The sequence below is a fragment of the Lissotriton helveticus genome, chromosome 6 (assembly GCF_964261635.1).
Source record: "Lissotriton helveticus chromosome 6, aLisHel1.1, whole genome shotgun sequence".
In the NCBI taxonomy this organism is placed as follows: Eukaryota; Metazoa; Chordata; class Amphibia; order Caudata; family Salamandridae; genus Lissotriton; species Lissotriton helveticus.
Window position 1 is genome coordinate 995,959,153 of NC_136067.1, and position 21,714 is coordinate 995,980,866.

Sequence of the window (21,714 nt, forward strand, 5' to 3'; positions counted from 1 at the left end):
ACATTTAGGTGAGCCCCACTAAGCTACAAGTCTGTTAGTTTCACACTTAGTTTACAATTATTTCTAAATTAATTACTCACCCAGAATGTCCAAGGAATGGACCTCACCTCTTCCTGGACCTGGCTCGGGACATGTGAGACCCCGCTCTGCAAGGATAAAATCAACCCCGTCTTTAGCAAGGGCAGAGAGAGTTATCTCATATCTGCTCTTTCCATACATTAATCCCGGGGTTCCATATTGCTATACGTGCAGAGTAGCCTAGCATACAAAAACAGGCTCCAAACTAGAGACCTCGCACCCACTCTAATATTACCTGAAACATTTTAGTTTCATCATTGGTTAAAATTAAGCGTAGTACAAAATAAATTCCCCATATATCCCTCACGAGGGAGTTTTGCAAAAGGAGAGGGGAGAGGGGAAAAGAGAGCCCCAGTTAGTGATGTCTGCCTTGTCTTCTTTCCTACAGAGGCTGCAAATCAAGAAAGGAAAGGCAAGAACAAATAGTACCAAAAGGCCCAATATGACTGTGTGCCTACCTGTACGTCGTTGTCTCGGTCAGTGACTGAGTCAGGGGGAGGCACTGGACACTTGTCAATGCTGCTTTTTCAATGGTAGTTTACTATCTCGACCAACCAATCAGTACGTTATAAAGGATGGGGACTGTAGAATACTATTTTCTGGGCAATTCCCATGCAACTAAGGCTGGCGTTTAGTTATCCCATGGGTCTGATATTGAAAAAATGACAGATTCAGACCTCGATAAACTCTATCTGTAAATTTTGGTTCCGGTATCTCCCACTCGCGTAGTCTCGCGAGAGAGTATTAGAAGAACTACCGAATGACGTCGCACACTGGGTGCGTGTAGTTCAATAGATATACGACCATGATAAAAAGAGTTGCAATAAGTCATAGACGTTATGTGGTCATCGTAGGTAATTATGTTGGATAAAACCTCCGCCTCGGAGGGGAGTGCCACCTAATTAGAGCAGACATTTATACGAATACCTATGCCCCGAACACACGAAGACACCCTACTTTTATACAGTACCCAAGGTACATAAGGGTCAACTACCACCTCCGGGAAGACCAATCGTGTCAGGCATCAATTCCCTCCTGGAACCGCTGTCACGCTATTGCGACTTCTTCCTCAACCCCCTGGTGCAACGAACCCCAACATATATAAAAGACACCAAACACCTGTTACAGGTCATTGACAAGATGGACTTCAACCCCGACACCCAACTCCTAGTGGGACTAGACGTGGAGAGCCTATATACTAGCCTGCCTCAGGATGCCACCCTGAAGGTCCTCCATGATGTCCTAATGGCATCCCCTTGGCCCTACCACACCCCCAGGGACTTCATACTAGCATGTGCCACCCTGGCCCTCAAGCAAAACTTCTTCGAATATGAAGGCGACTTCTACCTGCAAACGAATGGCACATCCATGGGCAGTGTCTTTGCTCCAAGTGTAGCAGGACTTTATGTACACCACTTCGAGTGCTCCCACGTTGCCACAACCAGTAACCCCTTCAGTCACCATATCCTGAAATGGCACAGGTACATTGACGATATCCTGGTCATTTGGCAAGGCACTCAGAGAGACCTGGACAACTTCATGACTTGGCTTAACACCAGGGACCAATACCTGAAGTTCACCAGCACCGCCAGCAACGAAGCATTGCCCTTCCTGGACCTAGACATCAGGGCAAAAGATGGAACCATAACCACAACGACTTACTACAAACCCACGGCCAGGAACTCTTTATTGCACTACAACAGCTTTCACCCCCGGCCCCTGAGAGAAAATCTCCCATTCGGACAGTTTCTCCGCATCCGCAGAAACTGCACCAATGTACACGACTACAAAGCACAATCTGCCGAATTAGCTATCAAACTCGAGAACCGCGGATACCCCAAAACCATCATTCACAAAACCCAGAAAAGGGCGAGAAACCAAAACCGGGATGCCCTGCTGGAGGATCACGTGAAAACTGACCAAGATCAACCCATCACTTGCGTCACCACATATAACACGGCCTCCAATGAAGTGACCAAAATCATAAAAAAACATTGGAGAATTATCAACTCTGGACAGAGGGACTGGGAACCACCCAGATTCGCTTACAAGAGGAACAAAAACCTCAAGGACCAGCTGGTGAGCACCAGACCCAGACTACCATACAAGCAACCAGCCAATACCATCTTGAATGCCTGGGGCCTTCCAAAAGTGGTTGGCCACTACCCCTGCAACGACTGCAGTGTGTGTCACCTGACCACACATACCAAGACGCTCCATCTGGAACCGAACAAAACGTGGACACAACAAAGTCACACCAACTGCAACTCACGCAACGTGGTGTACCTCCTGACCTGCACGTGTGGCCTCCGTTATGTGGGGATGACCACCCGAAAGGTCAAGACTAGGATCACTGAACACCGAAGCACGATCCGATGCAAGAAAAATGTCAGCAAGCTTACTAACCATTTCATTACCCAAGGTCACACTCCGAATGACTTCAACTGGACAATAATCGAGCAGATCCCGGAAAGTGCCATTGATAATGACAAAAGACTCCTGGGCAAAGAACAAAGATGGGTATACCGCTTGTCAACAGCTACCAACGGGCTCAACGATGCCATCCCGTGGAACTCGTTGTCCCATACATGATCAGAACTTTTAAAGGAATAAAAAAAAAACCCAAATCCGACCACCCACCCCCTGATCAGCAGTGCCAACCACTCTCAGACCATTGCCCGGTCGCCATGAAAATACGCACCCTAAAAACCATTGCCTAGTTGTAATGAGGCGTACATGTGTTATTAGCATCCTCCTATTGCCCCACGTTATTTGGTTATAACACATACTGGTCCTCACTCGCACCGCCTTAACTGCGCATGCGCGAGCGAGTAGTACCGGCCCTCTCACTCCTGCACATGCGCAGAACGAACTCCATAATGCGCATGCGCGATAACAATACACCTCGACGCGCATGCGCAGACCGCCACCCCGACCATGACTAGCGCTTGCGAGCGCTCTAACTCGGAACCTCGAGTCTTTTCACCCTTTCTCGAGAAACACAGGTGGCAGTAATCAAACAATCAACCTGGAGTATAAAAAGCCAACTCCCATGGCCACTCGCTACCGGTGCAGCGAAGGAGGCAGTACAGGTCCACGGCAGGCTCTGACCAAGAACTCAGTGAGTACCAAGACAGTTCTTCATCTCTGGTAAGCGTTTTTCTCCCCTACAGGTCTCTCTCTCTCTCCCAAAAATTGTGGCAAAACCTATGTTTTTACTCAACAGGGTCAACCCATGCCACTTCTCTAAACCATGAAGTAGCACTTTTGACAAACCAGCGTAAGATTGAGTTCTTATGTTTTTTCTCATGTACCACTGTGCACCAATCTGTACAATTCGTGTTTTAGCCACCCCACTACCGTAATCCAGTGCGAACCCCACCCTAATGGTACCACCAGTGCCATTACACCTTAGCCGCTCATAGCCATCACTTACACCGCTATAGAGCCGGCAACCAACTGTATTCATATATATACAGCCGAGTGACTCTAACCTTCTCCCCTGTATGTTTTGTCTCTGTCCTATATGTTTAATGTACAGGTGTTTTCTCGAGTTGGGAATTCCCCACTCACACATAGAAAAACACTTTAGGGCGTGTATACACATAGTCTGGATATACACCCACTAATTTTAATTGCACACACTTTTTTACCCGTCCTGAAGAAAGCCAGCATAGTAATAAGGCACTGGCTGAAACATGTTGACACACCCCAGGATGTGAGAGGTCGTAACTCGCCTCCACCATCCGATAAGCCTTATTTTTTAACCGCTGACGGTGACCCAGCTAATAAAGTGTACTTGCCCTTGGGCACTGGGATCCCCGCCAAGCCGTTTTAAATTCACAATCCATAACAGTCTTCACCGCACACACAGCGACATACCTGCTCCGCTGTCTTCAGGCGTCGAAGCACACCCGGGACACGCTAGGTGTCACTGGGTGGGCCCGATGATGAAGCATGCCACCAACTAGGTTGGTGGGTGAGGGCTTTATGAGCACACCTACCAGGTGCCTCAAACCATTGACAAAGCATACTTGAGTCCTTGATAAATTAAAATAATTTATTTTCTTTTGATTATTTAGCTAGTCCATTTTTGATTTATTGACATATAATTCGGGGGATAAGGACTAGCTTTCTGGTCCTCTCTCTCCCTCTTGATACACGCATAACTAAACGCCAGCCTTAGTTGCATGGGAATTGCCCAGAAAATAGTATTCTACAGTCCCCATCCTTTATAACGTACTGATTGGTTGTTCGAGATAGTAAACTACCATTAAAATAGCAGCATTGACAAGTGTCCAGTGCCTCCCCCTGACTCAGTCACTGACCGAGACAACGACGGACAGGTAGGCACACAGTCATATTGGGCCTTTTGGTACTATTTGTTCTTGCCTTTCCTTTCTTGATTTGCAGCCTCTGTAGGAAAGAAGACAAGGCAGACATCACTAACTGGGGCTCTCTTTTCCCCTCTCCCCTCTCCTTTTGCAAAACTCCCTCGTGAGGGATATATGGGGAATTTATTTTGTACTACGCTTAATTTTAACAAATGATGAAACTAAAATGTTGCAGGTAATATTAGAGTGGATGCGAGGTCTCTAGTTTGGAGCCTGTTTTTGTATGCTAGGCTACTCTGCACGTATAGCAATATGGAACCCCGGGATTAATGTATGGACAGAGCAGATATGAGATAACTCTCTCTGCCCTTGCTAAAGACGAGGTTGATTTTATCCTTGCAGAGCGGGGTCTCACATGTCCTGAGCTAGGTCCAGGAAGAGGTGAGGTCCATTCCCCGGACATTCTGGGTGAGTAATTAATTTAGAAATAATTGTAAACTAAGTGTGAAACTAACAGACTTGTAGCTTAGTGGGGCTCACCTAAATGTTTGTCTTCAACAGATGCTATTAAGACACCAGGTGCCGAAGAGGATTTCAGACAGTGGAAGGAACAATATATCCTTTACTACTGATGTTTCACTAGTGTGTTTTTTTGAATTATTTTTTCACACATTAAGTCACTCATAGGCAGTAGCATGAATGTAGAACAGAGGCCCTGAAGAAAGCCTTGGTCATTTTCCATTATAGGCTGAAACATGTTGGCCATCTCGCAGCTATTTGTTTACACTGCGATCATTGTGATGCACTGTTCTTGTTTTTAAACAGGAAGGGGCTTATGTCCATTAAATAGTTTTTGTTAAGTTCCCTATCCTTTTTTAATCACCACTTATATGTTTTTTTGCACTGCACTTTCCCATCATATCAACACCATGTGGTAGAACTGAGTGATTGCGGGTTGTTACCCCAAGCCGACCAATGGGGTATGCTGGTTGTCTCATTGATCAAGAGACACAATACCCTGGTAGGATTACCAGATGAGAATATTGATCAACACAAGACATTGATGGGAATCCTCACTGCGGTTGACTGACAATCACAGGTGTTTCACATTTTGGTGATATGGTCTGTTAGTATAATCTGTTTTTTCCTGTGTACTCTACGAGACATTGGGATAACTCTAAGAAATCACTAGAGGATTTCTAGCGTAGACCCCTAAGTTTTTTCTGGTGCAACTGCCATCTTGATCCCTGACATCAGGGATAGAGGGGCCGTACAATACGAGCCAACTCATGCGGAAAATGCAACTTTTCCAAGATCTGGATTGGGGGACGTTAGAGGCAGAACAAGTCTTCCCTTCTGGAAAGGAATGAGGGTCACACGAGGCAGCTGGGAGGAGGTGCTGTTTCTTAGAAAGGGAAGGTGTGTTTATTTCTAGCAAGTCCGACCATAAAATTACTTCAGTGGCAAACTCCTGAAATATACGGAGGAAATAAGGGGGAACTGCTTTCACTGAGGCTGGAAGGAAAAGGGTTATTATTATTACACTAATAATTTTGATATGCTTTGTGCCTGGCCTTGGCTGAGGGTCAGACTGGGTCCGGGAAACGAATCCAGGCTCCAATTGTAGCCTTTATCGAACACAGCAGCGAGTTTGCCCACTGGAAATTCTGTCTGGTAATTTCTGGCACGGACACGAACAAAGTGCAGGAACAGCAGCCAGCATAATTACAGGGGCTTGGCTGGTCACGAGCTTGTCATGTTCCCCTTTTTTGCAGTAAGCAAGAAGTATTTTAGTCCGTGTGAAACCAACCTGTATAAATTGTGAAGGATCCTCAAAAGAGCTGCGCAGCAGAACACGGGCTGCAATAACGCTCGACAGGCTGCTGTGCGTAAGCGGAGGCTACCTGAAAGTGTGTCAGAAGCGCGTATGGCGGCCGTGCGCTCCTGGGCCAAACCAAGATTTCAGATTACTCAGGTGGCATTTGAAACTCCCCTGTGTGGTGCGCCGCAGCTGTGTGTCATTTGAATACCATTCACTGTCTTGCTGCCTTAAAGCTGACCGCTGACAGGTGTAGCGGTAGGGCGTCTAAAGGCGCATCACTTGTTAATGGCGCACCTTCTCACCATTACAATACTACATGATTAGAAGCTTCCTCAGCGCAGGCCATCTTCCCACATTGTGCACGGCGCCCCTGGTGACTCTTAACGGCACACCGGGGTGCCGCGGCGCACAGTTTGGGAACCACTGGTCTATAGAGTATAAGGTTTTCTTCCCTTCCTTGGTGGTGGTTCACCAGGGTGCAGGGTTTCACGTAACCCTATGCTTTGTTGATTCTTTTGGGATTTTTCTTTAAAATCCATGTTGGGTATTAATATACTATTTGTTGTTTCTTCTTTATTGAAGTTTCAAAGATTTTTGGATCTTTTTGGCGCCTTTTTTCCACAACCAGTTTCTATAGTAGCTCCGCCTTCTGGCGCAGAGTGTTTCACAGAAGAAACTGCTGTCTGCGCACTGGAGGGAACTTAAATGGCTTCACTGACGTAATGACCGGAGTTGATGTCATTGCGGAGCCGTATGACGCCGTCCCAGGGGCGCAGCAGTACTGCTGAAAAATTTTCGGATCCAGACTGGCGCTTCGGGAGAATTCAAAAGTGAATAAATCTGCAGCTAGGCTGTGTCTTTACCAGATATTACTTTACCAAAGGTAAGTAACTTTTACGTTAGGAAGTACTATGAGACACCCAAGGTTAGTGTGGTTAATGACTGGGTGTACGTGGAGTAGGATGACCCAGCCTTCCACATAGACAGACATGTGGAGGGCGGCCAGAGCGTCTGAGTCCGGAGTGTGGGGCTCATGGTTCGATCCCCGGTACCGGGAGCAGCTCAGCCTCATGTGGCTCTGGGCAATAGCTCACTTAATCTCCCCGACGGCCCCCAGCATCTTGAAACCTTTAGGGGTGATATGTTTGAGCTTTACAAATATCGATTATTATTATTATTATTATAAATGTGGACAGACTGGGTATGGGCAACAACAGCTATCTGCAAGGTTTATATGGGGGGGAAGACTGTTTCCCAAGGTACAGCCAGCAACGTTGACGGTGGTCCATATGTGGAGATGGCTGAATAGGGAATTGAAATGGAATAAGAGGCTGACCCTTAAGACACCGCTGCGGGATTGAGCCAGGCTGGGGCTTGCAGGCACACTATAGGGATTCCAGAGGTGGGATGATATGGGGCTCTCCGTGCTGGATGAAGTGTGGAATGTGAATGGGATAGTCCCATTCGAGCACCTGCGGAGGGAATATCAAATGTCCATGACACAATGGTTCAAGTTTAGGCAGCTTAGACATGCGTTGCAGAAGCACATATCCAGGGGGAGGAGACCCAGGAGTCCCTATTGGAACTGAGGTTGCTGGATTGTCCACACAAAGGCAATCTTGTTGACATATGGGACACATATGAGAAACACGCTGGGACACTAGGGATACTGCAGGAACGCTGGGAGCAGAGCTTGAGAATGTTGGAAGAGGACTACTTGGCTACAGCACTGGGCATCCTTTCCAAGGTGGCGATTAAGGCATCTTATTGGCTAATTCAGCTGAAAATCCTGCATAGAACATACTATATGAGAACCTTGCTGTATAAAATGGGTCAGACGGAGGACACAAAATGCCTCCTGAAATGCAGGATCTAAGGGTTCTTCTACCGTACATTGTGAAGCTGCCCAAGTGTGTGCCTTTTTGGGAGAAAGTTGTTGACGCACTGGGGGCAGTGATTGGGCAAAACGTTGAACTGCTGCCCAAGCTTGCAATATTGAGGGTCTTGGATCCCGCGGATATGAACAGATATGAAAAGATCCTAGTGAATGTTGGGTGCATAGTGGCAAAAAGAGACTTAGTCAAGAGATGGGGCAGCAAAATCGAACCTAGCTGCAAACCTAGGTGACCGGGAGTGAACAGATGCATACACATCAAGAGTTGTATAAGGACAGAAGTTAACCGCACAAATGTGAGAAGATTTGTTGGGGGGGTCAGAAATCGGCAACTAAGGGTATCCTGCAGAGCGACTGGGATAAAGGTGAAGGGGGACATGAAGGCATAAGCACACTTGAGAAGGTGAGGCAGCGAGGAAGGACAAGCACGCACACGCGCTGTCTCGGGATGGGGGAAGGAAATGTGTCTCTTAGGCTAGAGATACGTATTTGTACGGGGTCTTGGCTATATGTATTCTGCAAAGGATTTTTGGGTTGTTGGGTAAGTGAGGGTGGGAGGAATTAAGGCTGGGAATGTTGTGAAAGAAGTGTCAATTTATTTTTGACAGTTTTTTTTATCTTTAAATAATAATAGGAAAATATATTGTTGAAAAAATAATGAATCTAGGAACATTTGTCCTTAATAGTTGATCATATTAAGTGTCAGTTTCTACCAGTCTAGTTGATAAGGGTGTTACATTATAAATCATGTAAATAACATTGATGCGTGTAAGGAACTTAAAAACACGCTTTAGTTACTATTACAAATGGTGTATTGACAGTGCGATTTTGTTTTCGTTTAGGGAAAGATTGATCGGTTTGCTGATGACAGCCTGTGATCTATGCTCAGTCACGAAGCTGTGGCCAGTGACCAAACTGACAGCGAACGATATTTATGCAGAGTTCTGGTCTGAGGTATGTATGCTCCCTGCAAATTCATTTCTTCGCATGTATGAAACAAAAGTTTGCACAGGGATGTTGGTGTAGAAACCGTTCTCGTTTTTCTTCAAGTCTTCATTAAATTATTGGATAACTATGGAAATTATGGGTAAATATAAGGACGTGATCCTATCTTGTACTTTTTAAACATAAACATATATTCACACACACACACACACACACACACTAAAAAGCCCAAAGGTTACAGTGATGTTATAGTTAGACTGACACTGGGGAGATGTCATCAGTGATGTCACTCACCACATGAGTGATGTAATATGTGAGGTCAAAAGCAGTGCATTGCGGGGGCACAAGTTATAGTTAACTCAGGTAGCTCTAACAGATGAATTTCTCTAGTTTTGTACGAGTGAAATGTCAGCCTAACTATAACGTCCCTGTAACCTTTGGGGGTTTTTTAAATTGAATTTCTGAAGTTTTTTTAATTCTATTTGTTACCCATAACATCCCTGTAACCTTTGGTTTTTTAAGTGAAATTCTAAGGTTTTTTAACTAGCAATCCCATTTGCAGAGTGGTGGAGAAAGGGAGCTGGGCCTCCAACCAGCTCTCTAGAATTCCGCCGCTTTGGACTTACAGGAGTAACCAGGAGGGCTTCTTGGCCCCCAAGGTCCCTCTGGAGCCAAGGGGACTTTACAAAGTACAGATAAGGGCCCCTGTGACAGTTAAATAGGGAGAACAGGGGAATATAGTTGTCAATAAGTATAATTTCCCTATATATAATTTTCAATGGGTAGCATATCCACAAATCTACATGTCCCAAACACCAGTGGTATTGTTTCAAAGGTAAAATTCATTACATTTTCTGATGTAATGTACAACATAAATATAGATAACACATAAGGAAGTCAAATTATCATGACGGTGTACATCAATAATTATGGAACCCCATAATCACAATAAGTAGATCAATACATAGAGTATAATTACAAACTTCAAAACAGATCACAAACATGCAATAAATCAGGTATATACAAAGAAATCACAAAACAAGAGACAATGATATCGCGCTCAAAAATATACAATACAAATATTCACAAACAACACCGGAAATACGCCGACAGGCATTTCGGAGGTGAGAGATTTTAGGCCAAATCCTTCATCAGGGCGCTGTGAACATATGTAGGGTGGTGGCCAGCAGCCATTCTGGATACAATTACTGTTCCTCAATGTACAGTAAAAGGGGCTCAATAAATATACATATTACATAGGTTGGGTAAAAGAGATGTCATCTGGTGACAGAGTATTATAGCTGTAACAGGTCAATGTCGGTGGCTCTTCTCTCCCCCCTAAACAGGATGCTAACTGCCTTGTCATCGAAGAACAAAAAATGGAAAGTGGTCTGCGGAATACGATACCAATATAGAAAAGCCTCAATAGCGAACATTCAAATAGCGCAGTACAGCTACAACATGGGGGAGACTAAATGCCAATGGGACCATCCGGCAACAGATGCAGCCTAGAATGAGGAGTTGCTAAATCACACGAGGGGAGTTCGAAATACTCAGCTCCTCCTTCTTCTGACGAATGAGTCACGGCAACGGATAGGGCTGTCCGTACAATCTGTTTTGAAGTTTGTACTTATACACTATTTATTGGTCTACCTATTGTGATTATGTGGCTCCATAATTAATGATGTACACCTTCATGACCTTTATGATAATTTCACTTTGTGTTATCTATATGTATGTATTACATCAGAAAATTTAATACATTTTACTTTTTAGACAATACCACTGGTCTTTGGGACTTGTCAATTTGTGAATATACTACCCTTTGAAAATTATATATAGGGAAATTATACTTGTTGTTGGGACTTTATCCATCAACTAGTAGTGCACCGGGAGGCACATTTACAGAGTGGTGGAGAAATGGGGCGTGGCCTCTGACAACTTCTCAGCAATCCTGCTGTGTGGGGCTTACTGGAGGTAACAGGAGGGGTAGTTGGCCCCTAAAGACGTCCTTGGGGACCAACTACCCCTCCTATTACCTCCAGTAAGTCCCATACAGCATGATTGCTGCGTTCTGATAGGCCACACCCCCTTTCTCCACCACTCTGCTAACGCACCTCCTTGCACCCTCTTGGTTGAGGGATGAAGTTCCCTAGGCAGCTGAGGGTCCTTGGGGGTCAACTAGCCCGCCTGTTAACTCCAGTAAGCCCCACACATCGGGATTGCTGAGAGGTGGTCAGAGGCCATGCACCATTTCTCCACCACTCTGCAAACACGCCTCCTGGCCGCTGCTGCTTGGGGGATGAAGTCCACTCTAGTCCTGACCCCCTCAGGACGCAAGGGGACCTCATCGCCCCACCAGCAGTGCACTGAGAGACAAGTTTGAAGATTAATGGAAAAAGGGGCATGGCCTCTGATCACCTCTCAGCAATCCCACTTTTTGCGGCTCACTGGAGGTAACCGGTCGGCTAGTTGGCTCCCATGGACTCTCACCAGCGAGGGTATTTCATCCCCCAACCAAAAGCGCTCAAGGAGGTGTTTGCAGAGTAGAGGAGAAAAGGGACGTGCCTCTGGGAGTTGCCCTCTTCGTTTTTGTTTTAGGAAGGCAGGCTGTATGCCCTCCCACCCCCTTCCCTTGACCCTCTGGGCCCTGTGGACACCATCCCCTGGTCTCTGACTCATTTTTTATTTTTTGTATTAAAATTAAAAGGGAGGGGGGCCCGCGCTGCCCCCATTTTTGGGGATGATTTAGGCCCAGAGTACCCCATCCCCCAGGGCTATGACTTTGTTTATAAACACATTTTTAAAGGGTAGGGGGGACACCAGGCCCCCCTCTCCGGCCATTTTCGGCCCTGGAGACCCCATCCCTCGGGGCCATTTATTTTATTTTAAGGGAGGGGTGCGTGCGCTCCGCCCCTTTCCAGGCCAATTTTTGCCCTGGGGAGCCCTTTCCCTGGGCCCGGACATTTCTTTTTTGTTTTGTTTTTTCTTTTAAAGGGGGGGGCGAGCGCCTCCTTCCCAGACCTTTTTCAGCCCAGGGAACCCCATCCGCCCGTACATGGCAATCTACTTGGGGACTGCGGGGTGCCTGAAGAAACCACGGTCCCAGCCATCTCCCCACTCCTGCAGGAGCCAGCATTGCTTTTTACCACCAAGGAGCTGCTCCGGATGGAAAAAGAAAAATGCTCCACTTTGAACAAGCAAGAGCGTTAAAACCGGAGCACTGCATTGTCCCGGGGAGGGAACCCTGGGACTTTTCTGGAGCCGGCCCAGAGGGGAAGTGGGCCATGAACCCCCCCTCCCGTTTTTAAAATAGCCCTGGGGAGGAGGTGGTCCCTGGGACAGTGGGGTGGGGGCTCGTACCCCCCCGAGCATTTTCATATACATGCCCCAGGGAGGTAGTGGTCCCTGGGACTGCTTGGGGGGCCGGAGCCCCCCCCCCCACGCATTTTTTTCTGTATAGCCCCGAGGAGGAGGCACAGTCCCTGGCCTGCGGCGGGGCCACGTCCCCCTCCCCCTCCTGCATTTCAAAACTTAGCCCCGGGGAGGTGGCGGTCCCCAGGGATGCGTGGGGGGGGGCTGGAGCTCCCCCCCACGCATTACAATAGAATGTAGACCCAGGAGTTGGCGGTCACCATGGCTGCAGGGGCCCACACGGGCCGCCGTATTTTTATTTGGAATTGCCCACCGGACCCTGTCCAACTGGGGGCCTGAAGTAAACAAAGCACAGCAGCCAGCGCTTTGTTTAAAAAAAAAAAATGGTGGATTCGCGGATCCACCTTAAATTCCGCCCCAATATTTTTTATCAGATCTCTGGCAAGAGATCAGAAGGGTTCACAGATCTACCGCTGCCGTATTTGCATATCTGAGAAATCTTTCAATTTCTCAGGAACTACTGAACAGATTTACACCATTTAACAAAAAGAGTGCTTTCTGGACCATGGGCTACCTTTTTGCTAAACTTGGTGTAACTTCGTTTAGCAGTTCGGATTGTAGCTGTGTCTAATGATTCCTAAGAAAATAAACATGGAGAAAAAGCGTTTTGGGACACCCCCTTTTTCTCAAACCCCGCTTGACGAATCACGCTGAAACTTTCAACATAGCAGCTGCCGTGAGTGGCGTATTAGTTTTTAAATATATTTGCAAAGATTTATCAAACAACGCAAACGATATTGGCAAATGAAAAAAGGCTCTTCCTATGGAAACTAGGTCCTAACTAGAACTACATACTGTCGACTTCCAGTAGGTGATCTATATGTGTGTGTATATGTGTATGTAGATATATATATATATATATATAAAGTCCAAAGTCCCACTCACTTAAGAACGGGTCCGAAACGACATTGAAGAGACAAAAGGATTCATTTCGGGTGTTCTGTCAGCGCAACAATCTGTGGTTGAATGTAACTTCTGGGCAGACACATTTCAGCATGTGTGCTTTCTTCAGTGCCGGTTACAGAGGCAGGACCTCACACCTGGGGGCCGTTCTGAATCTTACTGAAGCCCCTCCCATTGGAGCCTAGTCATGAACCCTCCTCTGCTTCACAGCTGTGTTTCACCCTGCGATGACACTCCAGACTGCTGCATGCTGGTAAGTGAAGGCCAACATAGATTCCCCTTGAGTAAGTAGGTAATCCACAACACCGAGCGGTGTCCCAATATTGTGGTCCTTGGCCCCCACTCCGCCGTAGCCGTCTGAATTGATGTGAATGCTGACACCACTTGTCTCTGCCTCGCGGCTAATACTGCTCCTCTCTCCCCGAGCAGTGAAGTGACACCCTGTGTGATGAATCTGCATGGGGGGCAACACGTTTCTAGTTTTATATATATATATATATATATATATATATATATATATATATATATATATATATATATATCATCACAAACACAGAGTTGCCCCCTCGGAAAAACCAGCCAAAGGTAGGATTTATTTCGTTTATTCTGGAAGTAGCAGTGCAGCTGGCTTGGCACAATGCAAAATTAGTTCAGAATGCCGACGCGTTTCGTGCTATGAAGCACTTCCTCATGGCAAAAGTCATCTTGTCAGCGCAATCCTTGTTAGTGCATACTAATATAGTTTTAAACCCCGCCCATGTGGGCGTCGGCTCCTCGCAGAGCCGTCTGGTATTTGTAGTAAACACTTCTTTCTCCAGTGAGTTGAATTGCGTTGTCAAAGTATCAGACTCATAAGACGCCCTTGTGGGTATGTAAAGTGTCCAACTCACGCTGCTCTGCTTCTTGGCACTTTCCAAAAACCGACCTCCTTTCCATACTCGATGTTAAATCCAATGAACAACATCAGGGCTGCTTTCAAGCAGCGGGGTTTTTCCACGACCGGACCAGCCGTTAAAAATCATCACAAACACAGAGTTGCCCCCTCGGAAAAACCAGCCAAAGGTAGGATTTATTTCGTTTATTCTGGAAGTAGCAGTGCAGCTGGCTTGGCACAATGCAAAATTAGTTCAGAATGCCGACGCGTTTCGTGCTATGAAGCACTTCCTCATGGCAAAAGTCATCTTGTCAGCGCAATCCTTGTTAGTGCATACTAATATAGTTTTAAACCCCGCCCATGTGGGCGTCGGCTCCTCGCAGAGCCGTCTGGTATTTGTAGTAAACACTTCTTTCTCCAGTGAGTTGAATTGCGTTGTCAAAGTATCAGACTCATAAGACGCCCTTGTGGGTATGTAAAGTGTCCAACTCACGCTGCTCTGCTTCTTGGCACTTTCCAAAAACCGACCTCCTTTCCATACTCGATGTTAAATCCAATGAACAACATCAGGGCTGCTTTCAAGCAGCGGGGTTTTTCCACGACCGGACCAGCCGTTAAAAATCATCACAAACACAGAGTTGCCCCCTCGGAAAAACCAGCCAAAGGTAGGATTTATTTCGTTTATTCTGGAAGTAGCAGTGCAGCTGGCTTGGCACAATGCAAAATTAGTTCAGAATGCCGACGCGTTTCGTGCTATGAAGCACTTCCTCATGGCAAAAGTCATCTTGTCAGCGCAATCCTTGTTAGTGCATACTAATATAGTTTTAAACCCCGCCCATGTGGGCGTCGGCTCCTCGCAGAGCCGTCTGGTATTTGTAGTAAACACTTCTTTCTCCAGTGAGTTGAATTGCGTTGTCAAAGTATCAGACTCATAAGACGCCCTTGTGGGTATGTAAAGTGTCCAACTCACGCTGCTCTGCTTCTTGGCACTTTCCAAAAACCGACCTCCTTTCCATACTCGATGTTAAATCCAATGAACAACATCAGGGCTGCTTTCAAGCAGCGGGGTTTTTCCACGACCGGACCAGCCGTTAAAAATCATCACAAACACAGAGTTGCCCCCTCGGAAAAACCAGCCAAAGGTAGGATTTATTTCGTTTATTCTGGAAGTAGCAGTGCAGCTGGCTTGGCACAATGCAAAATTAGTTCAGAATGCCGACGCGTTTCGTGCTATGAAGCACTTCCTCATGGCAAAAGTCATCTTGTCAGCGCAATCCTTGTTAGTGCATACTAATATAGTTTTAAACCCCGCCCATGTGGGCGTCGGCTCCTCGCAGAGCCGTCTGGTATTTGTAGTAAACACTTCTTTCTCCAGTGAGTTGAATTGCGTTGTCAAAGTATCAGACTCATAAGACGCCCTTGTGGGTATGTAAAGTGTCCAACTCACGCTGCTCTGCTTCTTGGCACTTTCCAAAAACCGACCTCCTTTCCATACTCGATGTTAAATCCAATGAACAACATCAGGGCTGCTTTCAAGCAGCGGGGTTTTTCCACGACCGGACCAGCCGTTAAAAATCATCACAAACACAGAGTTGCCCCCTCGGAAAAACCAGCCAAAGGTAGGATTTATTTCGTTTATTCTGGAAGTAGCAGTGCAGCTGGCTTGGCACAATGCAAAATTAGTTCAGAATGCCGACGCGTTTCGTGCTATGAAGCACTTCCTCATGGCAAAAGTCATCTTGTCAGCGCAATCCTTGTTAGTGCATACTAATATAGTTTTAAACCCCGCCCATGTGGGCGTCGGCTCCTCGCAGAGCCGTCTGGTATTTGTAGTAAACACTTCTTTCTCCAGTGAGTTGAATTGCGTTGTCAAAGTATCAGACTCATAAGACGCCCTTGTGGGTATGTAAAGTGTCCAACTCACGCTGCTCTGCTTCTTGGCACTTTCCAAAAACCGACCTCCTTTCCATACTCGATGTTAAATCCAATGAACAACATCAGGGCTGCTTTCAAGCAGCGGGGTTTTTCCACGACCGGACCAGCCGTTAAAAATCATCACAAACACAGAGTTGCCCCCTCGGAAAAACCAGCCAAAGGTAGGATTTATTTCGTTTATTCTGGAAGTAGCAGTGCAGCTGGCTTGGCACAATGCAAAATTAGTTCAGAATGCCGACGCGTTTCGTGCTATGAAGCACTTCCTCATGGCAAAAGTCATCTTGTCAGCGCAATCCTTGTTAGTGCATACTAATATAGTTTTAAACCCCGCCCATGTGGGCGTCGGCTCCTCGCAGAGCCGTCTGGTATTTGTAGTAAACACTTCTTTCTCCAGTGAGTTGAATTGCGTTGTCAAAGTATCAGACTCATAAGACGCCCTTGTGGGTATGTAAAGTGTCCAACTCACGCTGCTCTGCTTCTTGGCACTTTCCAAAAACCGACCTCCTTTCCATACTCGATGTTAAATCCAATGAACAACATCAGGGCTGCTTTCAAGCAGCGGGGTTTTTCCACGACCGGACCAGCCGTTAAAAATCATCACAAACACAGAGTTGCCCCCTCGGAAAAACCAGCCAAAGGTAGGATTTATTTCGTTTATTCTGGAAGTAGCAGTGCAGCTGGCTTGGCACAATGCAAAATTAGTTCAGAATGCCGACGCGTTTCGTGCTATGAAGCACTTCCTCATGGCAAAAGTCATCTTGTCAGCGCAATCCTTGTTAGTGCATACTAATATAGTTTTAAACCCCGCCCATGTGGGCGTCGGCTCCTCGCAGAGCCGTCTGGTATTTGTAGTAAACACTTCTTTCTCCAGTGAGTTGAATTGCGTTGTCAAAGTATCAGACTCATAAGACGCCCTTGTGGGTATGTAAAGTGTCCAACTCACGCTGCTCTGCTTCTTGGCACTTTCCAAAAACCGACCTCCTTTCCATACTCGATGTTAAATCCAATGAACAACATCAGGGCTGCTTTCAAGCAGCGGGGTTTTTCCACGACCGGACCAGCCGTTAAAAATCATCACAAACACAGAGTTGCCCCCTCGGAAAAACCAGCCAAAGGTAGGATTTATTTCGTTTATTCTGGAAGTAGCAGTGCAGCTGGCTTGGCACAATGCAAAATTAGTTCAGAATGCCGACGCGTTTCGTGCTATGAAGCACTTCCTCATGGCAAAAGTCATCTTGTCAGCGCAATCCTTGTTAGTGCATACTAATATAGTTTTAAACCCCGCCCATGTGGGCGTCGGCTCCTCGCAGAGCCGTCTGGTATTTGTAGTAAACACTTCTTTCTCCAGTGAGTTGAATTGCGTTGTCAAAGTATCAGACTCATAAGACGCCCTTGTGGGTATGTAAAGTGTCCAACTCACGCTGCTCTGCTTCTTGGCACTTTCCAAAAACCGACCTCCTTTCCATACTCGATGTTAAATCCAATGAACAACATCAGGGCTGCTTTCAAGCAGCGGGGTTTTTCCACGACCGGACCAGCCGTTAAAAATCATCACAAACACAGAGTTGCCCCCTCGGAAAAACCAGCCAAAGGTAGGATTTATTTCGTTTATTCTGGAAGTAGCAGTGCAGCTGGCTTGGCACAATGCAAAATTAGTTCAGAATGCCGACGCGTTTCGTGCTATGAAGCACTTCCTCATGGCAAAAGTCATCTTGTCAGCGCAATCCTTGTTAGTGCATACTAATATAGTTTTAAACCCCGCCCATGTGGGCGTCGGCTCCTCGCAGAGCCGTCTGGTATTTGTAGTAAACACTTCTTTCTCCAGTGAGTTGAATTGCGTTGTCAAAGTATCAGACTCATAAGACGCCCTTGTGGGTATGTAAAGTGTCCAACTCACGCTGCTCTGCTTCTTGGCACTTTCCAAGATGACTTTTGCCATGAGGAAGTGCTTCATAGCACGAAACGCGTCGGCATTCTGAACTAATTTTGCATTGTGCCAAGCCAGCTGCACTGCTACTTCCAGAATAAACGAAATAAATCCTACCTTTGGCTGGTTTTTCCGAGGGGGCAACTCTGTGTTTGTGATGATTTTTAACGGCTGGTCCGGTCGTGGAAAAACCCCGCTGCTTGAAAGCAGCCCTGATGTTGTTCATTGGATTTAACATCGAGTATGGAAAGGAGGTCGGTTTTTGGAAAGTGCCAAGAAGCAGAGCAGCGTGAGTTGGACACTTTACATACCCACAAGGGCGTCTTATGAGTCTGATACTTTGACAACGCAATTCAACTCACTGGAGAAAGAAGTGTTTACTACAAATACCAGACGGCTCTGCGAGGAGCCGACGCCCACATGGGCGGGGTTTAAAACTATATTAGTATGCACTAACAAGGATTGCGCTGACAAGATGACTTTTGCCATGAGGAAGTGCTTCATAGCACGAAACGCGTCGGCATTCTGAACTAATTTTGCATTGTGCCAAGCCAGCTGCACTGCTACTTCCAGAATAAACGAAATAAATCCTACCTTTGGCTGGTTTTTCCGAGGGGGCAACTCTGTGTTTGTGATGATTTTTAACGGCTGGTCCGGTCGTGGAAAAACCCCGCTGCTTGAAAGCAGCCCTGATGTTGTTCATTGGATTTAACATCGAGTATGGAAAGGAGGTCGGTTTTTGGAAAGTGCCAAGAAGCAGAGCAGCGTGAGTTGGACACTTTACATACCCACAAGGGCGTCTTATGAGTCTGATACTTTGACAACGCAATTCAACTCACTGGAGAAAGAAGTGTTTACTACAAATACCAGACGGCTCTGCGAGGAGCCGACGCCCACATGGGCGGGGTTTAAAACTATATTAGTATGCACTAACAAGGATTGCGCTGACAAGATGACTTTTGCCATGAGGAAGTGCTTCATAGCACGAAACGCGTCGGCATTCTGAACTAATTTTGCATTGTGCCAAGCCAGCTGCACTGCTACTTCCAGAATAAACGAAATAAATCCTACCTTTGGCTGGTTTTTCCGAGGGGGCAACTCTGTGTTTGTGATGATTTTTAACGGCTGGTCCGGTCGTGGAAAAACCCCCCTGCTTGAAAGCAGCCCTGATGTTGTTCATTGGATTTAACATCGAGTATGGAAAGGAGGTCGGTTTTTGGAAAGTGCCAAGAAGCAGAGCAGCGTGAGTTGGACACTGTACATACCCACAAGGGCGTCTTATGAGTCTGATACTTTGACAACGCAATTCAACTCACTGGAGAAAGAAGTGTTTACTACAAATACCAGACGGCTCTGCGAGGAGCCGACGCCCACATGGGCGGGGTTTAAAACTATATTAGTATGCACTAACAAGGATTGCGCTGACAAGATGACTTTTGCCATGAGGAAGTGCTTCATAGCACGAAACGCGTCGGCATTCTGAACTAATTTTGCATTGTGCCAAGCCAGCTGCACTGCTACTTCCAGAATAAACGAAATAAATCCTACCTTTGGCTGGTTTTTCCGAGGGGGCAACTCTGTGTTTGTGATGATTTTTAACGGCTGGTCCGGTCGTGGAAAAACCCCGCTGCTTGAAAGCAGCCCTGATGTTGTTCATTGGATTTAACATCGAGTATGGAAAGGAGGTCGGTTTTTGGAAAGTGCCAAGAAGCAGAGCAGCGTGAGTTGGACACTTTACATACCCACAAGGGCGTCTTATGAGTCTGATACTTTGACAACGCAATTCAACTCACTGGAGAAAGAAGTGTTTACTACAAATACCAGACGGCTCTGCGAGGAGCCGACGCCCACATGGGCGGGGTTTAAAACTATATTAGTATGCACTAACAAGGATTGCGCTGACAAGATGACTTTTGCCATGAGGAAGTGCTTCATAGCACGAAACGCGTCGGCATTCTGAACTAATTTTGCATTGTGCCAAGCCAGCTGCACTGCTACTTCCAGAATAAACGAAATAAATCCTACCTTTGGCTGGTTTTTCCGAGGGGGCAACTCTGTGTTTGTGATGATTTTTAACGGCTGGTCCGGTCGTGGAAAAACCCCGCTGCTTGAAAGCAGCCCTGATGTTGTTCATTGGATTTAACATCGAGTATGGAAAGGAGGTCGGTTTTTGGAAAGTGCCAAGAAGCAGAGCAGCGTGAGTTGGACACTTTACATACCCACAAGGGCGTCTTATGAGTCTGATACTTTGACAACGCAATTCAACTCACTGGAGAAAGAAGTGTTTACTACAAATACCAGACGGCTCTGCGAGGAGCCGACGCCCACATGGGCGGGGTTTAAAACTATATTAGTATGCACTAACAAGGATTGCGCTGACAAGATGACTTTTGCCATGAGGAAGTGCTTCATAGCACGAAACGCGTCGGCATTCTGAACTAATTTTGCATTGTGCCAAGCCAGCTGCACTGCTACTTCCAGAATAAACGAAATAAATCCTACCTTTGGCTGGTTTTTCCGAGGGGGCAACTCTGTGTTTGTGATGATTTTTAACGGCTGGTCCGGTCGTGGAAAAACCCCGCTGCTTGAAAGCAGCCCTGATGTTGTTCATTGGATTTAACATCGAGTATGGAAAGGAGGTCGGTTTTTGGAAAGTGCCAAGAAGCAGAGCAGCGTGAGTTGGACACTTTACATACCCACAAGGGCGTCTTATGAGTCTGATACTTTGACAACGCAATTCAACTCACTGGAGAAAGAAGTGTTTACTACAAATACCAGACGGCTCTGCGAGGAGCCGACGCCCACATGGGCGGGGTTTAAAACTATATTAGTATGCACTAACAAGGATTGCGCTGACAAGATGACTTTTGCCATGAGGAAGTGCTTCATAGCACGAAACGCGTCGGCATTCTGAACTAATTTTGCATTGTGCCAAGCCAGCTGCACTGCTACTTCCAGAATAAACGAAATAAATCCTACCTTTGGCTGGTTTTTCCGAGGGGGCAACTCTGTGTTTGTGATGATTTTTAACAGCTGGTCCGGTCGTGGAAAAACCCCGCTGCTTGAAAGCAGCCCTGATGTTGTTCATTGGATTTAACATCGAGTATGGAAAGGAGGTCGGTTTTTGGAAAGTGCCAAGAAGCAGAGCAGCGTGAGTTGGACACTTTACATACCCACAAGGGCGTCTTATGAGTCTGATACTTTGACAACGCAATTCAACTCACTGGAGAAAGAAGTGTTTACTACAAATACCAGACGGCTCTGCGAGGAGCCGACGCCCACATGGGCGGGGTTTAAAACTATATTAGTATGCACTAACAAGGATTGCGCTGACAAGATGACTTTTGCCATGAGGAAGTGCTTCATAGCACGAAACGCGTCGGCATTCTGAACTAATTTTGCATTGTGCCAAGCCAGCTGCACTGCTACTTCCAGAATAAACGAAATAAATCCTACCTTTGGCTGGTTTTTCCGAGGGGGCAACTCTGTGTTTGTGATGATTTTTAACGGCTGGTCCGGTCGTGGAAAAACCCCGCTGCTTGAAAGCAGCCCTGATGTTGTTCATTG

At 46.5% G+C, this 21,714-nt stretch overlaps 1 protein-coding gene across 8 annotated transcripts in view; it reads left to right on the forward strand.

Moving 5' to 3' along the window:
- PDE10A (phosphodiesterase 10A) overlaps positions 1-21,714 on the forward strand; it is a 1,305,213-nt gene that overhangs the window by 1,074,169 nt on the left and 209,330 nt on the right. For all 8 annotated transcript variants that reach the window (XM_078648625.1, XM_078648626.1, XM_078648627.1 and 5 more), the window contains one exon: positions 8,971-9,082. In XM_078648625.1, the coding sequence (XP_078504751.1) occupies positions 8,971-9,082 (112 nt within the window). The remainder of the gene's footprint in view (positions 1-8,970; positions 9,083-21,714) is intronic.